The 23,130-nt window shown below is 42.9% G+C and overlaps 1 protein-coding gene across 1 annotated transcript in view; it reads right to left on the minus strand.

The window, feature by feature from the left end:
* The window catches only part of LOC144806572 (uncharacterized), a 110,329-nt gene extending 87,438 nt beyond the window's left edge, over positions 1-22,891 (minus strand). Inside the window, exon 1 of the mRNA XM_078672907.1 lies at positions 21,306-22,891. Coding sequence (XP_078529033.1) covers positions 21,306-22,891 — 1,586 coding nt within the window. The remainder of the gene's footprint in view (positions 1-21,305) is intronic.
* Between the last annotated feature and the right edge of the window lie 239 nt (positions 22,892-23,130).

Raw genomic sequence — 23,130 nt, forward strand, 5'->3', positions numbered from 1 at the left:
TCGGCATGACTAATTGTGGTCCTACTTGCCCCTGTATCGATCAAAAACTTTCTGTCTTTCCCTAATACTTGACTATGAACATAGGGACCTTCTTGGTCTACAGGTATCTCGATGAGAGGCAAGCCTACCTCCCTCTCTAGGCTGTTTCATGAATATGACTGGTACTCTGGATACTCGGACTGTGCATACTGGTACATCTGCGATGTAACGTGCTGTGTTGCAGCAATAGGCTGCGGTACTGTAACTGTCTGTGGTGCATTCTGTGACTGAGGAGTCTGTGAAACTTGTTCTTGTCTCGGCAGACGTGGTCTTTCTTTAGTCTTACCAGTAGCTATGTTGTGCTTCAGAACTGCACACTCGTTTATAAAATGACCTGGCTGTTTACAATAGTTGCAGTTCCCTTTAACGGGAGCCGCAGGATGACTGGCTTGATTCGGACCCCTCTTCTGACTGTCTTGAGGAATAGATTGTGCAACTAGCACTTTCATTTTCGTGTCTTTCATACGTTTTCTCTCGTGTTCTTGCTCTTCCCTGATTCTATTCTGGTGGTACTGGAGCATCTGGAGCATCTGGGACGGAGTATTTGCTTGCCAGGTGCTTTCGACTTTCAGAACTCGTTTTTTTAATTTGTGGACTTGAATTCTCGACTAATTTGGTAACGAAAAGATGAGGGTATGACTCACTACTTGTCTTGAGACCACTGTTAATACTAAAACATTTTTCGAATCTAGAATAAAAATCACTAATATCCTCTTCTTGTTTCTGTTTACAGGCTGAGATTGCATCCCAGTCTTCTTTCCTAGTTGTCAATAATCTGGGTAAAACTTGAATCAATAATTCTGGTAATTCTTTACATTTATCTCCAAGACCGGTACCTGGTACTCGTGCCTTGTCTTCAGCTTCTAGAGCTGCCCAATCGATCTTTTTCTCTCCCACCTCCCATTCTTTTTCCTTTAACTTTTCATACACCCCTGCGGGTAGCAGGACCTTTAACATTTTAATGATATCTGGGTAAGTGTATTCTCCCATACGGAGCATGTCTTTTAATTCTCGATGGAACCCTGCTGGATCTTTGTCATGACTGGGAATTAATTTCTTCATTTCAAGAAGTTCCATCTTTGATATCGGAGTGTATACAAACACTCGTTGCATTACGCCACCCGCCCCTTGGACTGGGTGGACTTCTCGTAGCGGATTCTGTCTGTCTATGTAGAATGGTTTACTTTCCGGGGGTGAAACATGAACAAAATGCGGGTTCAGGAACGTTCTATACTTGTGGCGCTGTTCTAGAATGACACTAATTAAATCGGTACCTAGACCTCTCCATCTGTACTGGAGTAACTCGTTCAGGATATCATGTAACGGGCCTGGATCAGAATGTTGACCCTCATACAGGGTAATGAGGTGCTGGATCATATACATACCCACCAGTCGTTGCTCGGCTGGGGGCAGTTTCAGAAACATTTGTGCCACTATTTCGTCTGGAAAAGTGGTAGAATCAGTAATCCATCGGACTGCTGATCGGGCTAGTTCTTGTTCGTGCATGGTACTTAATTCGCTATAACCGACTCGTGATTTCAGAATGTGATCGGTAGCTTGAAATACTTGTTCTAGAGAGCCTCGTTCTGGTGCTGGATGATGAAACATAGACTTAGGTTCTGGACGTAAATGGCGATCTGGAAATCTGGATTTTCCTACATACGCTATTCTGGCGGGATTCTCGTTCTCTTCCTCTTCAGGATCAGAGATACTTTCTTTCTCGCTTACTTGTGCTGCTTTACGCTGTTCGTGTAACCTTATTACTTCTTTACGAATTTTCTTGTACATACTTTCCATGGCACTAATGGTCTTGTGCTTACCCTCGGCTATATTATCACTCCACCTTGTCAGGATTCTCATTTCGGCGGGATCTTTAGACGGGTAATCTTGTTCTCTTATTAGACAATTGATCAGGAACTTTAATATCATGAGCTGAATCTCGGCTTTCCTTTGGGACATAATCTCGCCAATACTTTCTGGATCATCCCCTGTACGGATGAAACGATATATTCTGTCTAGATCTTCTTTCATATTTGGTAAGGTGACTAGATACTCGGTCACCCTTCTTACGCGTACGGAATATAAAACCATATTATACTCGCCTGGGACTGTGTCATAGACGCATTCGGCAAGGGCTTGTCTGATTTCTGTAACTGACTTATTACTTTTTGGAGTACGCTGTGATGCTTGAGCATGTAATTCGAGTGCTGACAAACGCTTGTGAGGCGGCGGGGTTTGAGGAGGACCTCCTCCTGCGGCCCCTAGACTAGAATCGTCGACTGACATTCTTCGTGCTTGCAGGGTCGGTAATTGTAACGTGGGCTGAACTTGTATGGCTGGCTGACCCGGGGGTACCGTAACAGGTACTCCGGTGTCTGGAGGAACGGGAAGTGCCTGATTTACAGGGACAGGCGGAGCGCGAACTGGATTTGCATATTCTGGAACTGTGTCATCCAAATAGGACGAAATAAAAATATCAGCTGCGGTCGGTTTGTGACGTAGCTTGGTCGGAACTAATGGTGGCGGGAAATTACTGGATGCCTCTGGGGTCGCTTTTGGCACTCCTTCGGCAAGAAGAGGATACATACCCTTAATAAGGGCATGCCTCTGTCTGTCTGACTGTTCGGCTTTAACTTGTTCACCTATCTCGATTAATTCTCTTTCTTGGGCTCGTTCTTGGGATTCTCTACTTAACTCTGACTTTCTGACTTCCTTTTCCGTTCTTCTATGCGCTTCCTTACGCCATAACTCGATGGCATCTTTCTGTGACTGTCTGGCTTTCTTTTTCCATAATGCTTCTTCTACTCGCATGATACATTCGGCATCCCATGTACCCGATACGGGCCATCTATACTTTTCTTCTAACTGTTTGGTATACTCTACCCATAAATCTAGATACAATATGGCGCTTATGCCATGTTTCTGATACATAAAGTGACCTGGACTGTCCCTAGGCGGAACAGGAACTGCTGCTTCCAGCAGACCCTTTCTAGTTTTTAACTGACGTAACTTGGAAAAGAGCGGCATTCTAAACTTGAATCGGAACACAATACAATACACGAAAAACAATAACAATTGGGAAAACAATTCAGGCATACCACGACGTTGAAAATACATTAAACAACATTATAAATAACAGTTCGAACAGAATACTACCTGAAAATACTGAAAACAGAAACAGAACAGAATTCTCGAGAACGGAACAGACTAGAGTTACTGGATGCACTGCTGTAACAGTACGGAACATACCGGTCCCATAAAGGAACGCATCAAGACCCGTATCCACCTAGGTGAACACTTCGTTTGTGGGCTTGGGTACCACCAACCCACGGACCAGAGTCAATTTAGACTGACCCTGTCTAGACACTACCCCAGCAATGGTACTCACCGGGCAGCACGGAACGGAAGGCCTCGGACTGGACTGGACGACGACGACGAACTTCGGACTTCGGACTTTAGTTACGGGTGGGCCTCCGGATACCTCGGACCTTGGACTCTCGGCTTGGGCTCTGGTCGGGACTCGCCGCGTTCCTCCACCGTCTCGTTCGGATGCTGGACCGCCTCCTCCGTCTCCTCCGTGGGCCTGAGGGATACTTGAAGCAGAAATATCTGCACTTGGCCAGTATGGTTCCGTCACGACTGCAGAGGGTCAGGGGGTCGGCGTGGCTTCACCGACGCGTGGGGAAAGGGCAAGTCCCTGTTCGGGCGCCATTATGTGGTAAATAAATAAATAATACCCTATTTTTGACTAGACTTATAGCATAACAGATAGCTCAATAAATAAGAGTCAAGATTCGAGGTAGTAGGAGTTTCTGCAGGTTTATTACAGCATAAGGACAGGATCAGGACAACCTGCATAGGGTGACCCAGCAGAACAAAAGGATCCCAGCAGCTGCTGGGGCTGGGTCGGGGATGAGCGCGCTAACATTTAATAACAAGACATTGACTTATATACATAGCGCAAACACATAGCATTACATTGCAATAGGCGTAACAGTGGGTGGAGTAGAAGGCGTGACGCGTAGCAGTCGCGAGAGATAACAGTAAAAAGAGGTGTAACTGGGAGTTTACTTAGACATGTGATGCAAAACGTAACAGAATATGTCATGAATGGGCGGAAACATTGGAGGGGGCTACCTAAGGAGCCGGGACCTCTAACCTAATGGTGCGCGAAAACTAGCAATGACGTGTTACTAGGAGAAGCTGGGGGCTACGAACTCTGTGCTAGGAGCAGAGACTAGAGTCTGGAGGGTCGGAGCGACATGTACCTAAACCCTATCTGGTATCTAATGTTTAGGGAACATGTTGATATAAACTAGAAGTCATGAGGGGAAAAGCTAACTTGATTCTAAGACTGGACCATGCATTATTCTACATGTAGTGCGTGATGAATATTAAATGACCATTAAATACAGTATTTCTCTAACGTGGAGACGAGAAGGCTAGACAATGACGGAAACTATTGATGCAGTTCAGTAGCTTAGGAATGCAGAGGAGGAGGACTGAACTGATAGCAGGAACTATAACATACTTTTGGCAGACTCAGAGGCAGAGCCGGGGTGCACCGGGCACTGCAAGGCAGGAAGTAAGTGAAGGGTCGAGGATACAGGTGGGGGCTGTATCGCTCCTCAGCGAGGCTTTCAGGAGACAGGAGCTGAATCTGTGGTCCGGGCCCTTTTGAGGCCTAGAAACGGAGACTTTATAATTGAATAACGTGCACACTGAGAAACGTGGCAACATTACTTACATAGGCCTGATATTCGTAGTATTCACGAGGACTGGAAACTAACATATTAGAGGTGGACACAACTGTAATTGCGTCTTTAATCAGAAATGGGGAATAACATATGCATATTGATCATGCACACATAACATATGATGGATGAGGCGTAGGGACACAGAACATGGCAAAATTTACTTTTCCACAGTCTGAGGGCAGACACTACACAAACCACAAGGGTGATGGCCGCGTACCGGGGGAAGCCCCCAAAGGGTATTGGAATCTTGTTTGGGCTGTAGCCTGGGTCGAGTGTGTACAAGGCTATCTCGCAGGCATGGGCCTCTCTTAACCGCAAATAACGGCAGCGGAATGTTCTCTGTAGCAATGTTTAAGATGCGCCAATGTTTGCGTACTGTCTTCTGTACTTGGTTAGACAGTGTGCAGAAGGTGTTTACAAACGTCAGTCTGTTACTAGCAGGTTTGGTCATACTGGGATCGAGTAAAGCATCTCGATTAACATTAGAAGCTCTTTTCCATGCTTTTCGTACTAGATGTTTGGGATACTTTCGGGCCTGCAGTTGAAGCGAGAGATCTTTTGCATGTTTGTCAAAGAGTGCCGATGTCGAGCAGTTCCTGTGCACTCTTAGAAATTGTCCCACTGGGACCGTGTGATCTATTTGATCACATGCCCGTGTTCATTGAGGTATGTGGGCCACACTACTCGTAAAATTAAGTTACGTATTAGTGAGCACAAAAGCACTATACGCTGTAATAAGCAATCTACACGTCTGACCAACCATTTTTTGAGTGCTAAACATCTAGCAGACGATATGAGATGGGTGATCCTTGAACATCCCATGATTCCCCAGCACGTAACCGATGTCTCCAGGTTTCTGTTTATTCGGGAACAAAGATGGATTTTTAAATTGAAAACAGAGACAGAGGGTCTAAATGATACCATTCCATGGGTCCAGGTGTGAGCTACTTATGATTTCTGAATTTAGCTAAAGTACACTTGCCTGGAACCAGCATTTATTCGAAATGTAATGTAAATCAAAGAAACATCAGCTGCTAGATTCTGTCAGGTGGAGTAGGGTACATACACTACAGAGACCAACATTGGGTATTGACTAGTAGTATTGTCTGTAAGATTGGACATCACTATAGTCTACCATTCCTCCGTAATATATTTATAAGATTTTCAACCTATGGATATCAGAGATGAAGTAGTGATTACATGTAATCTGATCACTATAAGATATTTCAGTATACGACTGATATTGGTCTCTCTGCTATAAGTATAATACATCTAGATGCATATTTAATCGGTACCCAGCATCTACTACCAATAACTTTGCCACCAATATCTTACACAAACATGGCCAATGTCGCTCCACATTATTATAATTTTTACTTCTCGTTTTCAACTCAATGAGTTGGCATGACACACACCCTTTGAACAATCTTCGGAGAATGGTTAATAAAATCAATATCCTCTAACCCTCCCTTCAAGATCTTCGATGTACGACTTGTTCTGCCGCTACCAATCTCGCGGCTGTAAATGATCATACATACACACGCTAGAATGGGTAATCTATAAATGCGCATGCGCGCTAATGTAGTGTTTCCCTAGGACGCAGTTAGTCACTAGCCCGGCATTTCTAAAGACCGCTGTGCAAGGTAGGCGCACGCGCAGCAAGAGCCGATTCATTTCCAACTAAGATACCGTCTGTGGTTGATGCAAGGCTCTTTTCTAGGTTTGAATGACCAAGCGCGTTACAAATAGGTGACAATTTAACTAATATACCGCGCGACTCGGTTGGTTAATTGTCCGAATCACTGCCATCAAGCCAATTAGCGTCACTATAAAGAGAGGTCAGCAACTATCCTCGGTACCTCCCACACTGCTCGCAGACCGCAAAGAGGTACCGACGGATAGGTGAGTAGACTACGTGTTTTGTTGGTTTCTAACTCCATTTTTAATTACATTTACTTGATCTTTGACCAAGATCTCTTGAGAAGAGCCATGCTCAGTATTAACAAAGTATATTCTTCTGTTGCATGGGCTTCTTGTTTAATGTCTATAACCACCAAACTAGGCATCCTAAATACACTTTAATGATAGATGTAACATTGATTGGTATATAACATCATGACTCATCCTTTCATTACTATTGTGAACCAAAGGGTTATTCCAATAAGGGTCACCTTTCTCAAACTCAGATTATGCCCACTGGGCTTAATGATATTACACCAGTGAATTAGACCCTGGTTGAATCATCATACAAATACGAGGTTATCAATGTAGTTGATGCCTGTCTGCAACTCCGCCAACGGTGTTGAATTTCGTGGTCAATGGTCGTTGTTGATTTAGGTTTAATAGATTTACTTTGAGAGCATAACAGGGGTATGTGAGATGGATGATACGATCACCCCTTGTCCCCTTGTTCTCTTTTATCAATAGAGCGGGGCCTCAGCCACCGAGCAGTTGCCGGGTAAGGTGAGGCTTACTCCCACAGAAAGCTGGGTGAGTATTTTTTGAATGTCTAAAATTTGAATTTCCCAATCAGAATTATGAATTGAATGGGAAAAAGTCGATTACAGTGTATTATCGACTGAGTGACTTGTTTTACCTCCTTGCTTTGAATTTATATTTTGTTCACCACTACAAGCTTGTGATCTCTTTTCCTGATATGAATCCCTTTTTTTCAGGAATGAAGAAATAGTTTTCTAACTACATACACGTGGAATACATGTCTGATAGGGTGGTAATAAACCACTGATCTATTTCCTTTTGATGAATAAACTGGATGATTTTCTTTTACTAAAAATTCTTTTTTGCAGTAGTACAGTATTTTCACAAGGTCCTGAAGAAAGCCGAGCTAGGAAGCTATACGGCTGAAACATATCAACCTAACTTGTTGCCAATAGATAGTACACATTTTTCCAATCTATCAGGCGGTTTTTAGTAGATGGCATTAGGACAATCTCCAATAAACATATTTTTTGTCCTCTTAGTCATTTTTATTTCACACACTTCTATCACCTGCACTGCACTCCATCAGTTTCCACATATCTTGATTAATTACTATGGCTGAGATCTTCTGAGAGCACAGGGTTCAGTACCCATGTATGTTAGCCTTGGAGCAACATTGGATACGTATGACCTTCCTCTCTCAGCTTTTCCAGATGACGATGCTCCGCCAAATGGGTGGGCTGATGCAAATCCAAGCTATGTATAACCGGTGAATCGGGTATGTCTTAGCATTGGAGGTTTTACAGTCACACTGATCAGACCGATTTTCTCCTCGTAGTTAAATAGGTTTATGTATTCGGGGGTTTGGAGTAAATCTGGTCTTTAAATATTTTCCCCTAGACCCTCCCACACATTTTTTGTTTCCACCACTTAAATCCATACTCTTCAAAATTGGTATTAAAAACCTTTTCCTAGGAAATGTATACAATTTACAAATAAATGTATACAATTTACAAACAATTTACAAAATAAAATACTATGCATCATTGTTTGGGTTGAAATGTCATCACACGGAAATGGGAATAGGTTTCTCGACCAGTCATTACCTTCTGGAAAGGTAATCAATCTATGGAAACGAAAGCAAGTTAAAAGCATGTGAACAAAGCTCCCCTGTACCTGTTCCAAATAGGTTTGTATACCTGGTCTCTGGTTTTTCAAAGAATGCAGGATGGCCGATTTCAGTCGCCATTGTTTTAATATAACCAAGCCAAGGTATGGGAGCAACCCTATCGAGTTTTAAACAATTAAAACCAGTCTCGGTTGTTACCCAAACCTTGTGCCAAAGTAAAGAGGGTTCATTCTAATGATATCAGTAATAAAAGGTAGACCAAGTTCCGAATGGCAATTAAAATTAGCAGATGAGCTAGGTACCGCCAGAAGATAACGCGTAAAGGCATTCTCACAGCATTGTAGATGTTGAACATCTGCAAAGCCCCATATACCTGCCTCGTACATAGATGTTGATAGATATTTGGATTTGTAAATAGCGAGTAACTCAGGGACATGTCTGCAGCCTAGTTTCCTAGAAAAATCAATCATTGCACCTATTGCTCTGGAAAACATTAGTTTTCTTGCCTGAATAGCGGCAGTCCAAGACCCTGTCCAATCAAAGTTAATCCCCAGATAGGAGAATTTGTCAGTGCTTTCAATTTTACTATTATTAATAAAAGAGGCACATTTTTTAGTCATTTTATTCCACAATTAATTGTGTAAGTCTTACTGATATTCACATTTAGACCCCTATCTTGCATAAAATTAACAAAATTAGTGACAGTTCTTCGCAACCCTATTTGCATCTGCGCCATTATAACTGCGTCGTCCGCATAAAGTAAAATGGGGACGGTGTATTTTTAATGATCAGATAGTCCTGCCGGGGACCAATCAAATATTGGCCAAGACTATTAATATATGATGAGAAAATAAAGGAGGCAAGTACACAGCCTTGCCTCACTCCCTCCCTCATTGGAAACTTAGCTGAACACTCCCCCTGCCTCCCAAATCGAACCCTTGCCCCTGCCTCCCTGTACAATTCCTTTATAAATGAAAGCAAAGGTGGATCAACTTGCATCCCATTAAGAACACCCCATAACTATTCATGTTTTACACAGTCAAACGCTGAACTAAGGTCAACGAATGACAAAAATAGTTTCCCCTCCTTTGCTAATGTATAATTACTTATAATCACGGTGAAATTGAGTCCTTGCTCCCATTTATCCTCAGTAATGGCAATATCTACAATGCCAGTATCCCTGTTAGCAAACAATGGTGCATTAACCGCTTTCCAAAAGCTATTATTATCTTTTCTTAAACATGCCTGTGTAGCGTCTGCCACGCCTCCAATCTTAATTGTACCTTTCGCTTTTTTATCGCCTGCCGATATGTAATTCTAGCCTGTCTTATTTCCTCCCTATTTCTAATTTCCCTATGCAAAACTTTCTTCAAATGGATGTGTGCCTTACTACATTCCCTATCAAACCAGCCCTGTGTCTTGTGCGTTCCCCGTTTCTGCTCCCTAATTAATAATTTCAGTACCTCTCGGTAATTTTAAGGACGGCATTTAGAACATCTTCGTCATCCCTTTCCTCGGAGAGACAAGCTTCAAGATCTTCTCTTCACCTTCTTACAAGTTTCTTAATAAAAACCATGGGATCCACTTTTGACCAATTTAAAAAATACCCGTTTGTGCTGGGAAGATTGATATTAAAATGTTAGTGTAAGCCTTTATTCTTCTTGGGTCTATCAGAACTCTCTAGATCGAAAACAATACTGATTGGATAATGATCACTCAATATAATACTATGGGTTTCAAAAGTACGGACATTTCTTGAGTACCTATTTGACACTTGAACAAAGTCAATAATTGAATTACAACCTCTACCATCAAAGGTAGGCTCAAAAAGTACTAAGGGAGTACACAGCTCGTTGACATATCCCAAGTCAAACTGAAAGATTTAATTTAACAAATCCTACAGTGTTATATGTGGAAAATGGGCCAGCGTCTCTTCTTTGTCTTTTCCTAGGCCACAAATACCCTTTTGACTATGTTGGCAAAAGAAGCAGTCATAATCACCCCTCCATATAATACACATATCACCAGACATCTTGTCTTCCAAATTACTCAATGCTTGACGTAAATTCATTAGTACATTCATTGTCTGAATTTCCGGGATATTATTATACAAGTTGAGTAACACTGAACAGTACCCTCCCACCATATTTATTACCAGGATCTGGTAATAATCAGTCTCAATTGTAAGTTTCAAGTTGGTCACCCCCACAGTGTTAGAGACATAAGTACATAATCCACCTTTGTTACGCCCCTACTCACTGATGACTGCCGGTGTATCAAAAGTTCGCTAGCGATGGATATGTTTTTCCTTAACTGTCCAGGTTTCTTGTATACAGATTATAGAATATTCTTCTACAAAGGTTAACCACTGAGGGTCTCTCACTTTTGTGAATAACCCAGCAATATTCCACAAAAGTATTTTGCGTGCCTTACCTGTGTCTTCCTTTTCCTGTCCCCCTCCTGGGATCTTAGAGTTCACTTCTCCGTTGGGGTTGTCTCCACCCATTATAGATGGTACTATATGCTTAGGACTAATTTCAGTATTTCCTTCAGGGTTAATTATGTTTACGTCAGTGTCCACACCCTCATTTATTTGATCTATTTTCAAATTGCAATCTATCCCAGTAACAAACCCAATCCCTTGACCAAGGAGCTGCTCCTGTGAGGTATCACCAGGGAATGGTAGATATTCCAGCCTAGTTTGGCCATCCCCTCTCATATGCTGTGCGCATGGTCAATCTTTATCTTTAAGTGTGGTTAACAAATCAAAACAATTATACAATGGGACATAGCATGAGCTCGTTGTGTCAACATAGGGATCCCTTATATGGCTTTTAAAATGCTTCACAAATGGGGGCTGATAGAAAGGGCTTAGGGGTAAGACGCAAATTCCTGTATAATTAAAACGTACATTCCCTGGCCTTGTGAGAGCTGCATGCATTAACATAGGGTCGCTAAAAGTCAAAACAATACAATCTCCCTGAAAGAAATTACGGCCATTTCCACCCATGTAACCCGTCTAACCATTTTGAATTTTTAAAATAATGCATCAGTAAGACTGTTTTTTTACCAAGCCAATAAAGAGATTTATTTTGAAGACCATCCCACGTTTCATACACGGATGTATTCAGTGAAGGAACATTGGCTAGGATTACTATGTATGATGTGGCAGCCGGTGGTAAATCAAGAGGATTATATCCTAGGTTCTTTGGGGATTCCCTCGTCCCAATTGGGTGTCTCCCTGTTCTGATATTAACTCCTTTCTTCTCAATTATTGGCTTTTTATGATCATTATTAACTTGCGATTTATTACAAGGAGGTATTGATCTATGTGTGGCCAATCTTGTTGTATCAGACATGGGATCTGTGCTCGAAGTTTCTTTGGGTACAATACTGAGGGAATGGTTCCGTACATGTGGGATTACGAGTGAGCTACGGGGATGGTTAGCATTACATTGTGTATTCACACCCCCAGTGGTAACCCTATTGTCTCTGCTTAAATATCTCTCTATAACAGCCACTCTCTCTATTAATTTCCCCAAAGCACCAATCACATAATTATATAAATTATCAATTTTCCTCGTAATTTTATCAATTTCAAGAGTTTGAGCCTCAATTAGCATGTTCACGGTGGGTCTCCCTGAGCTAACAGACCTTCTAGGTTTGCCTGTTTTGAATTGTTTACCAGTATTTTTCCTTTTCTTAGATAACAACATTTTACTTAGGCTCACGGGACACTTCCCAGCATGGTTTACTGATTGTATCCCCACAGATACATCAGGGTTCTTACTACGTTTCGAGGACGGTTGGGGCTCATCCTCTGGGTCACTCACATATATATATTCTGATGTCTCCTGTATGCATCCATCCTCAACGCCCTGGGCAGCTTGCCCATCACATACTGCAGTAAGAGATTTATATGGGGAACTAGCACGTGTATTACTTGCATTTACCGTACCCAACCTGCCTTGGGTAAGAGTCTCTTCGACTCTATTTATTTGTTCCTCAATGGCCCCCATTGCACCAGTCAAAGAGGTCATCAAGGATTTTTGTCCTCCCACTCTTGGGGCTATAGTGGGTGTGAAGCCTGTCTTCCTTTTACTCATTATTTTACTGTGTTCTAGCAAACCTAAACGTTTCAATGTCAGTGTCTTTTAGCTAAGGATTTTTCACCTTCTCCTGATTTGAAAATGTGTGTAACAAACATGGTATGAAAATATCTTCACACTGGATGGTATTTACCACACTGTACAAATTCTGACTCCGTAGAGTTGTATTTTATTTGGTGCTATAAATAGCTCACCAATTACAGACCACATGCAGTAAGGGACCGAAATGTATAAAAAACACCATATGATGTGAATTCCTGCGATGTCGCTTGGTCAAAGGTTATCTGAGGTCACTGACTCAAAGACCATGTAATGTTCACTTGCTATGATGTTTAAGTGTGGGCGAAATTTGCGAATTCGCGGTCCGCAAATTCGCGTAAAATCATAAAAAAATCTGCGGATTTACCCGGGAAATCGCAGATTTTTTTGCGATTTGCACTGGAGTACTTTCTACAGGCTAATCCAGTAAGTGCTCCCTCGTTGGGTAAATGTATAGGGCTTTTACTACACTGCAGCTGCGTAGAAGGGCCAGAAGAGTTGTCTCCAGTGACCATGTGTGCCTGTAACTTTGCCACCGCGCCAAAAGGCGCCGAGGTCCCTTGAGTGAGCTGTCCATCATAGTTGGGAAAGGGCGGGAAGATGTTTGATACCTCTAGTGTGTGGTGGGTGGGGCCAAACGGGCTGGGCTTCTATGCGTGTTCACATGCCTCCTATGTAAAGGGTCAGAGAGCGAGCAGGGCAGCAGATATTGAGAAAGCAGCCTCCTGTTCACAGGAACTACACGGGGATTGCGCTCGAGAAACTCGTGGATGCAAAGTCCTCCCTCAAGTATTACAGCTAATTTTCGACAGCAGATATCGGGTTAAAGCATACTTGCCAGGCCTCCACCGTGCTCACTAATGTTTTGGGCTGATTAAAACGTTACTGAAATTGTGCTTCAACTCGGGCACCTGCTTTATTTATATCTTTTAGTGTTTCCTGCTGAGGTTTAATTTTTGTGACAGGCGCCTCGTTGCCTACTTGTAACTATTTTCTGACCCTGCTTCAAGGGTCAGAGCAGGGTCAGAGAATAGTTATAAGTAGGCAATGAGGCGCCAGGAAGCACTTACAGGGTTACAGCAGCAGGTGCCCAAGTTGAAGTTAATTTCTTTGTAACCCTTTTGTAAATGGTTACAAAGAAATTAGCTTCAACTTGTGCACCTGCTGCTGTAACCCTGTAAGTGCTTCCATGAAAATTCGTCCCGCTCGAGGATTCGCGGATTTTCTGCGATTTCGTGAGATTCGCAGATCGTGAAATCGCGGGAAATCCGCAAATTCCGCGAGCGGAACTAATTTTCCGCCCATGCTTAATGATGTTGCTTTGCTCGAAGATCTGCTGATGTGGCTTCAACCTGCTCTGAAATGTTGATATTCATGTTATATGAAATGATCTGTAGGAGGCTTGTTGACCCTAAATAGCTGATTTAAGATAGTTGATAGATTGTTAGAAATGGGATTCCTGTTTGGCTGAGGTATGCACCCAGGCCAGGCAGGAACCACCGCTCTCTACAGGGTAAGCTAGATACACACTAAAAGATAACCTGTGTGCACCCTCCGGTCACCTGGCATAGAGCAGTCAGGCTTATCTAAAGATTTGTCCACAATTGTCTTCACTGGGAACCAAACACCCCATCGTAGTGCTTGACTCTCATAGGTTAGCTATGCGGAGCAGTCCAAGGCCTACTCAAGGGAGGTGGTGATGGCTAGTAATCACCAATCACAGGCACGCAATGACAATACCTAATAACTGATTGTCCAGTCAGTACCTTTTCTTTAGAATAAGGAGAAGTACATTTATTACACACACTACTAAATACTACACAATAGTTTACAAATATGTACATTGTCAAATGGAACATACCATGAACTTTTATGATTGTATGTCTACAATCGAATAAAGATTTTTGAATTGAATTGAATTGAACATACCATAGATGCCATTGCGTAATCACTGGGGACCCCTTAAAGGGTCACCCAAACATCACACATTAGTTCAATCATTTGTTTCGTAATAAACACATACCTTTTGCAAAAATCATTAACATTACTGGGATAATCAATAAAACATCAGCAATCATAATGGTAACACCATTAAGAATTTATCAGTAATTAACCTTGTGTTTGTGTATTCTTTCATGGGTTTGATATCAAAGCTGCAATGGTAAAAACAACCCATAGAGGGCATCACATTGAAAAAGCATTGCATTGCAACCATATAGTCAGCCCCTAGAGGGCATAAGATCAAGAGGCCAGGCCTGATTAAATGGCATTAAATTACCATGCATGTGGCTCCTAGAGGTTGAAACACTACTGGCTATAAAGTAAAGCTACAGCCGTGGGAGAGCTAAAAAAGAAATGAAAATCCAGGGGAGGTGATCATTTTGGAGTCCCCCCAACTTAGGGTGAGGACTCTGACAGTACCTTTAAAAGAAAGGCTGCTTTGTGTTGACTTTTTGGTGGTGGTTCCATCATCCCCGGTTAACCACAAGTAGAGATATGGACCAAAGAGTGTTCAAACAGCCCAAGCAAGCATGTCCCCATCTCGCCTACCTGGTGTAATACTCTGTCATGCTTCTTTAGGGAAAAGATCCGGACTATTCAGGCGGCGTTCACTTCCTGTGGTACCAGCATTGTGGTGTCGGTGGAATCCCAATCTGCCGACCCGGTCCACTCTCTGTCCACATTTAGGACAGTTGACCCATTGGAATTCCTAAAAATTCAAAAGGGTCTAAAGTCTGGCTCGCCCTCGGACCCCTGTACAGCTTGGCTATTTGCATCAGCGGCAGTGACCATGAACACAGAAGTGAATGCCATCATTAATATGTCCCTTCAGAAAGCTGCTGTGCCACAGGCTTGGAAGTTGGCTAAGATCTTGCCACTTCTAAAAAAGCTGTCATTGGACCCACTTAGCTCAGGGAGCTATCGGCCCATCTCCCTCCTTCCTGCTCTGGCTAAGGTGTGTGAGAATGTGGTTAATAAACAGCTCACGGAATTTGTAGAAAGGGAGACGCTCCTGTATCCAGCCCAATCATGGTTTCAGGCATCTTATAGTACAGAATCAGTTCTGGTTGAGGTGTTGGAGGCCATTCGTGGGTGTTTGGATGCCGGCGGGAGAGCTGCATTATTATTGCTGGACCTCTCGGCGGCATTCAACACGGTCCCGCACTCACTTCTCCTGGTACGTTTGGCTAGGATCGGAGTGTCGGGTGAGGTCTGGGGCTGGCTTAAGTCTTTTTTGGAGGGTCGAGTTGAGCAGATTTGGCTCCTACCATCCTCCTCCTCCCCTAAGCCAGTGACTACTGGAGTCCCCCAGGGATCCTCCCTTAGCCCCCTTCCTTTTAATATCTATTTGACTCCGCTGATACATCTGGCGGAAGAGTTGGGGGCCAAGGTGATGGCTTATGCTGATGACACCCAGCTTCTTTTTACCTGGGACAAAGATGCAGATTCGGTGCTACTGGTTCAACACTGTCTATCCTCTATTTTAAATGGTTGGCAGGTGCACAGCTCAAGTGCAACGAAGAGAAGTCAGAGATTTTGCTGTTTGAGAAAATCGCTCCTAAATATCGAGAGCACCTTTGGCCTCCTGAGATTCCATTGCCTACCTCCACAGGGAAGCCCACTAAAAATCTGGGGGTATGGTTTGATGAGGGTCTCTCTTTTTCAACACACATTTTGAAGCTGGCCGGCTTTACCTCAGGCAGCGAGGAAAACGGTTACTTGTGCACTGATCCTGTCGCAGCTGGACTAAGCCAATGCCCTTTTTGCTGGCATTCCGGGCTACCTGTTGAAGAAGTTACAGGTGGTTCAGAATATGGCAGCTAGACTCCTACTGGGCACTTGGGCTGGGAACAGTGTTTGACTTCAGTCACGATTCCTCCAATGGCGGAGAAATCACTGGTACTGGCCCATCATGCACTTCATGGCTGTGGCCCTCTCTACTTGCAGAGACGCTTTTCGTTCTATGTTTCTGCGTGATCCCTTCGTTCCTCGTCTCTATGATTTGCTAAGATTCCCCACTTCAATCTTCAGAGGCTTGGGTGCAGATCCTTTGTAGTGAAGGCTGCTGCTGCCTGGAATGCTCTTCATCTTGACCTGCGTATTATTCAGGATCCAGTGGCTTTTAAGAGGAAACTAAAACACATCTCTTTGCTTGATTCACGTTTCACACCCCGCTAGGCTCCGCGCCCGGATACTCATGAGTAGCTGTGCGGGTTATAAATTTATGTAACATAACATAAGGTCCCGAAGGCATTATGGGGTGATTTTCTGAGAAAGCAGTAAATACGGTAGCAGGAGCTCTCTTGCTGTGCTGGGGAGAGATGCGCAAGTTTTGTTCCTTTGTTTTCCTTTTTTTTCAGCGGCCTCGTGCTGCGCTTTGTTTAGGGTACAACAGTCAGCAGACAAGACAGCATTTGACATTTGATCTCAGTTTTCATGCGCATTGTGAGGGGCAAATGCACTGTATGGCGTGGGGATGGGGCGGCGCATAAAACGGTGTACGGGACGAGTGGGACAAAGTCAGAACACAGGGCGGAGCCATTGTATATGTGAGCAGTCAGCAGATGAGGCATTGTCTGACATTTGATTTTGGTCTTCAGTTTTCATGCACATTGTGAGGCACAAACGCACTGTATGGCGGTGGCGAGTGCAGGTAATGTGAATGGGGCGAAACAAATGGGCGGAACTCAGGGCGGAGACTTTATGTATGTTAGCAGTCAGCAGATAAGACAGCATCTGACATTTGATCTCGGTGTTTGAATGGACATGAGACAAGAACAAGATTTACATCACTGTTTACAGCGGTGCTCCATAAACCATGAGCGCTCGTCTCAAGTGCTCTAAATTAAAGAAAAAAATAGCACTGATAACAAATGCTAAAATTGCAGCTGGGGATGGACAGTAGTAATTGGTAATTGGTCTATGCTCTCGTAGGTAAGACATGACAAATGTAAGCCATGGACAAATGGGGATAAATAAAATTAGATCGATGGTGGAGCCAGCAAATGGAAAGTCTGTGGGTGGGCTGAAGCTCATAAAGGAGATAAGCATGTAATGATAAATTAAAATAATGTATTTTGTCTTTTCAAACTATTGAAAAAATAATTTCAATTAATTCTATACAAACATTTTTGTAAAGCTGTGTCCCTTCTGAACAGAGGTACGTAAGGCAATTTAGTAATTTAGAATACATAATAAGAAAATACAGTGATTTTACTTAAAGTGGGATTATTTTTAAGCATGGGCGAAATTTGCGAATTCGCGATCCGCAAATTTGTGGATTTGCGAATTTGCGATCCGCAAAATTCGCGATTTTTTTTATTTTTGCGTGTTTGGGGGGTGATTTGCGTGTTCGCGGGTTTTTTTTGTGCGAGACCGCGATGCGCCCTCTGGTTTATCACTGCCACCCTCTCGTTTTTTGTGCCCTTCTGCCCTCTGTACCACTCGTTTTTGTGCCCTTCTGCCCTCTGTCCCACTCGTGTTTGTGCCCTTTTGCCCTCTGCCCCACTCGTTTTTGTGCTCTTCTGCCCTCTGCCCAACTCGTTTTTGTGGTCTTCTGCCCTCTGCCCCACTTGTTTTTGTGCCATTCTGCCCTCTGCCCCACTTGTTTTTGTGCCATTCTGCCCTCTGCCCCACTCATTGTTGTGCCCTTCTGCCCTCTGCCCCACTCATTTTTGTGCCATTCTGCCCTCTGCCCCACTCGTTGTTGTGCCCTTTCTGCCCTCTGCCCCACTCATTTTTTTGCCATTCTGCCCTCTGCCCCACTCTTTTTTGTGCCCTTCTGCCCTCTGCCCCACTTGTTTTTGTGCCATTCTTCTCTCTGCACCACTCGTTGTTGTGCCATTCTGCCCCTTGCCCCACTCGTTTTTGTGCCATTCTGCCCTCTGTCCCACTCGTGTTTGTGCCCTTCTGCCCTCTACCCACTCTTTTTTGTGCCCTTCTGCCCTCTGCCCCACTCGTTTTTGTGCCATTCTGCCCTCTGCCCCACTCGTTGTTGTGCCATTCTGTCCCTTGCCCCACTCGTTTTTGTGCCATTCTGCCCTCTATCCCACTCGTGTTTGTGCCCTTCTGCCCTCTGCCCCACTTGTTTTTGTGCCATTCTGCCCTCTGCCCCATTCGTTGTTGTGCCCTTCTGCCCTCTGCCCCACTCGTTTTTGTGCCATTCTGCCCTCTGCCCCACTCGTTGTTGTGCCCTTCTGCCCTCTGTCCCACTCGTTGTTGTGCCATTCTGCCCTCTGCCCCACTCGTGTTTGTGCCCTTCTGCCCTCTGCCCCACTCGTTTTTGTGCCATTCTGCCCTCTGCCCCACTCGTTGTTGTGCCCTTCTGCCCTCTGTCCCACTCGTTGTTGTTCCCTTCTGCCCTCTGCAACACTCGCTGTTGTGCCCTTCTGCCCTCTGCCCCACTCCTTGCCTTTTATTTTAGAATGGCGCCGGCAAGCTGCCAGCACCATTCTAAAATAGTTACTAAGTTAGCTTCATCAGGAAGCACTAATAGATAAAATAAAGCAGGTGCTCGAGTTGGAGCTCAAATTCAGTTAAACTCGAGCACCTGCTTCATTTTATCTATTAATGCTTCCTGTTGAAGCTAACTTAGTAACTATTTTAGAATGGCGCTGGCAACTTGCCGGCGCCATTCTAAAATAGTTGCAAAAACTGAGCTTGAACTTTTGCCCCCCGGATCCGTTCCGCTCGCGGATTTGCGAATTTTCGTCAAATTCGCGGGAATTCGCGGATCGCAAATTTGCCAAAAATCCTCAAAATCCGCGAGCGGAACGGATTTTGCGCCCATGCTTAATTATTTTAACAAATCTTTCAAAAGCATTTTTGACACATTTAAAATCAATTAAATATTTAGTTAAAATACAAGTTAATAGTGTTGAGGCATTTTACTCTACATTTAATGTATATACAATTAATTTACAATAATGTTTAACTTAAAAAGATTTATTCCTTTATATTTTAGCAGAGGGAGAGCTCCAGTTGAACATATTAAAGATTATCTTTTTTCTTGAGATTAAATTAAACGTTTCCCATCTAAAGCAAACATTTTATTATGTATTATTAATTATTATATGTGCTGTAGAGAGTTCATTTTAACACATGTAATTAGACTTTACTAATAATGAATGTTATATTAGTGTTTACATTTTTAAAAAGTTTGTAAAACATTTAAGAATAATGAAATGTTTTCTTTTAGATGTGTTTTGCCATTAAATTACATTTATTTTGATTTTTTTAAACTCGTTTTAAATATTTAATTTAGCATTATTTCCTTTGGGGTTTTCTTTTACGTCTCTACCACCATTATTATTTATGGGTGTGTACTGCAGTTCCAGTGAATGGCCATATATGATGTGTTTCTTACTCCCGCTCTGAGCACTAGTACATTTACGATTGTTTTAGGTACATTATGGCTTAGTGACTTTAGAGTTGTGGTTTGTAAACAGCAATGGGCTTACTCTTTAGTGGGTGAGTGCCTGTCCTTCCCCAAACCCCTCCCTATACTCCTCCTTACTCCTGCCTTAAGCCCTCCCCTTTATTCATAAGTATTTCACATTTTACACCCACTCCCCTCTGTCACTCCCACATTTACTACTAAAAACTATACTAGCATGTGCTGAAACTGTGGAAGTCAGGGATGACAACTCCATACAGAAAAAGATAGGAGAGGCAGAACAATTGCAGATACTTTGTGAATAGCTTTTTGTAGTTTTTTAGTACTACTAAACATGTACAATTCAGATTATCTGTGAGACTCTCTTGGATGTATCTGATGTGATTCTAAAGCTCATGAAACTGTCTTCAGCAGATGAGAAGCAGGATCTATTTGTAGCAAAAATGGACATGAAAAGAGGCCGCTAAAGTGGATCTTGTAATACGAGGCTGTGTCCCATTGGAACAGAAGCCATTAGAACTTTTTAGGGTGGGGCCAAGAATGGTTTGCATATGGTTGGCCTTGTCTTTAGTGCCACGGAGACTAGAGATTGATGTTGCAGGATATTGCCGAGATTAAAGACCAGTCCTTCCATCACCTTTAGCTTTTCTCAATGATCAGCCCTGCGTGGCACAGAACAGATGTTGGTCCCATAGAGACCTACGACAAAGGAACTCCTGCCGCCGGCACCTGCTGAGGCTCATTAACGGGGGACACAGTTTGAAGTTTCTTGGATTCTAGATCCTATGGGCGTGGCTTCAAAGTTCAGGATCGAATGGACTTTGTGGGTCAGAGCCATTGCTTATAAACTCAATAAGGAATGAGGTAATTCACAAATTTCTATCCCCGCAGTGCGCTTTTCTCAATAAACAGTTAGTTGGATGACAAATTGATTGATGCCTTTGTGGCTGCTTCATGTAAATGCTTTGCGATCCTGAAAGCCCCTCCTCAGGGTTTACAGTGAGCACCTTTTATTCTGCCACATTGTGTCTCTCAGGTAGAAAGATTACATTTACAACTAGCGTTTTTGTCACACTGAGAGCACTGATAATATTTTTTCTCGCTGTAGATTTTCTCATGTTGAATCAAAATGAGTCTCCAGCAGATGCTTCACTGGCATTTAGACCAATGACAAGGTTTGCCCAGTGTGAGTTTTCTCATGTTGAGCGAGACCAGATTTCTGACAAGCTTTTCCAGCATTTAAAGCACTGATAAGGTCTTTCTCCAGTGTAAGTTCTCTCACGTTTAGTGAGACTTTGTTTTAATTTGAAACTTTTGCAGCATTCAGAGCACTGAAATGGGTTCTGCCCAATATGGATTCTCTCATGTTGAATTAAAATGGATTTCCAACTGAAGATTTTTTTTGGCATTCAGAGTACTGATAAGGTCTTTCACCAGTGTGAGTTCTTTCATGTCTAGTGAGACTTTGTTTCGATTTGAACCTTTTCTGGCATTCAGAGCATTGATACAGTTTTAGTCCAGTGTGAGTTTTCTCATGACGAGTGAGATTACTTTTCTGACTGAAGCTTTTCCAGCACTCCGAGCACTGATACGGTTTTAGTCCAGTGTGTGTACTTTCATGTTGAGTGAGATTACTTTTCTGACTGAAGCTTTTCCAGCATTCCGAGCACTGATACGGTTTTAGTCCAGTGTGTGTACTTTCATGTTGAGTGAGATTACTTTTCTGACTGAAGCTTTTCCAGCAGTCAGAGCACTGATAAGGTCTTTCTCCAGTGTGATTTCTTTCATGTCTAGTGAGACTTTCTTTCAATCTGAACTTTTTCTGGCATCTAGAGCACTGATACGGTTTTAGTCCAGTGTGAGTACTTTCATGTTGAGTGAGATTTCTTTTCTGACTGAAGCTTTTCCAGCATTCAGAGCACTGATACGGTTTTAGTCCAGTGTGAGTACTTTCATGATGTGTTAGATCACTTTTCTGACTGAAGCTTTTCCAGCAGTCAGAGCACTGATAAGGTCTTTCTCCCGTGTGAGTTGTTTCGTGTACAGTGAGACTTTGTTTCAATCTGAACCTTTTCAGGCATTTAGAGCACTGATACGGTTTTACTCCAGTGTGAGTACTTTCATGTTGAGTGAGATTACCTTTCAGACTGAAGCTTTTCAAGCATTCCGAGCACTGATACGGTTTTAGTCTAGTGTGAGTACTTTCATGTTGAGTGAGACCTTTTTTATGACTGAAGCTTTTACAGCATTCAGAGCACTGATACGGTCTTTCTCCAGTGTGAGTTCTTTCATGTCTAGTGAGACTTTGTTTCAATGTGAACCTTTTCCAGCATTCAGAGCACTGATACGGTTTTAGTCCAGTGTGAGTTTTCTCATGGTGAGTGAGTGTAATTTTGTGACTGAATCTTTTCTTGCATTCAGAGCACTGAAAAGGTTTTTGCCCAGTGTGAGTTCTTTGATGTCGAATTAATGTGGTTCTCTCGCTGAAGCTTTTCTGGCATTCATTACATTGATAAGGTTTTTGCCCAGTGTGAGTTCTCTCATGGTGAGTGAGAGTTCTTTTCTGACTGAAGCTTTTCCAGCATTCAGAGCACTGATACGGTTTATGCCCAGTGTGAGTTCTTTCATGTAAAGTAAGGCTGAATTTCTGACTGAAGCTTTTCCAGCATTCAGAGCACTGATATGGTTTAAGCCCCGTGTGGATCCTTTCATGTAAAGTAAGGCTGAATTTCCGAATGAAGCTTTTCCAGCATTCAGAACACTGATAAGGTTTGCGCCCAGTGTGGATTCTCACATGTTGAATGAGATCGCTTTTCCGGCTGAAGCCTTTCTGGCATTCAGGACACTGATGCGGTTTTTGTCCAGTGTGATTTCTCCTGTGTTTAGTGAGGTGGTATTGATAACTAAAGCTGTTCTCACATTCATTGCTCTTATTCGAGTTGTTTGTATCTCCAAATTGGGGTTGTTCCTGGATACATGCCATCTTACGACTGAATCTGATTCCGGAGTCTGTACTTGTTTATGTCAAAACTCAACACTAACTTCTAAAATACACTGCGGAAGCTCTTCTTCACATTTACATTTAATTAATTATAGCTTTTATTTGGAGATCAATGTTCTTACCTTTGAAGTCAGCCTATCTAACTTGTCTTATAAACTTTCACTGAGGGGCCCCTTGTTTTTATTAAGATGCCCCTCATGGATTCATTTTCTCCAAGTTAT

Source organism: Lissotriton helveticus (assembly GCF_964261635.1).
Source record: "Lissotriton helveticus chromosome 1_1 unlocalized genomic scaffold, aLisHel1.1 SUPER_1_unloc_89, whole genome shotgun sequence".
Classification (NCBI taxonomy): domain Eukaryota; kingdom Metazoa; phylum Chordata; class Amphibia; order Caudata; family Salamandridae; genus Lissotriton; species Lissotriton helveticus.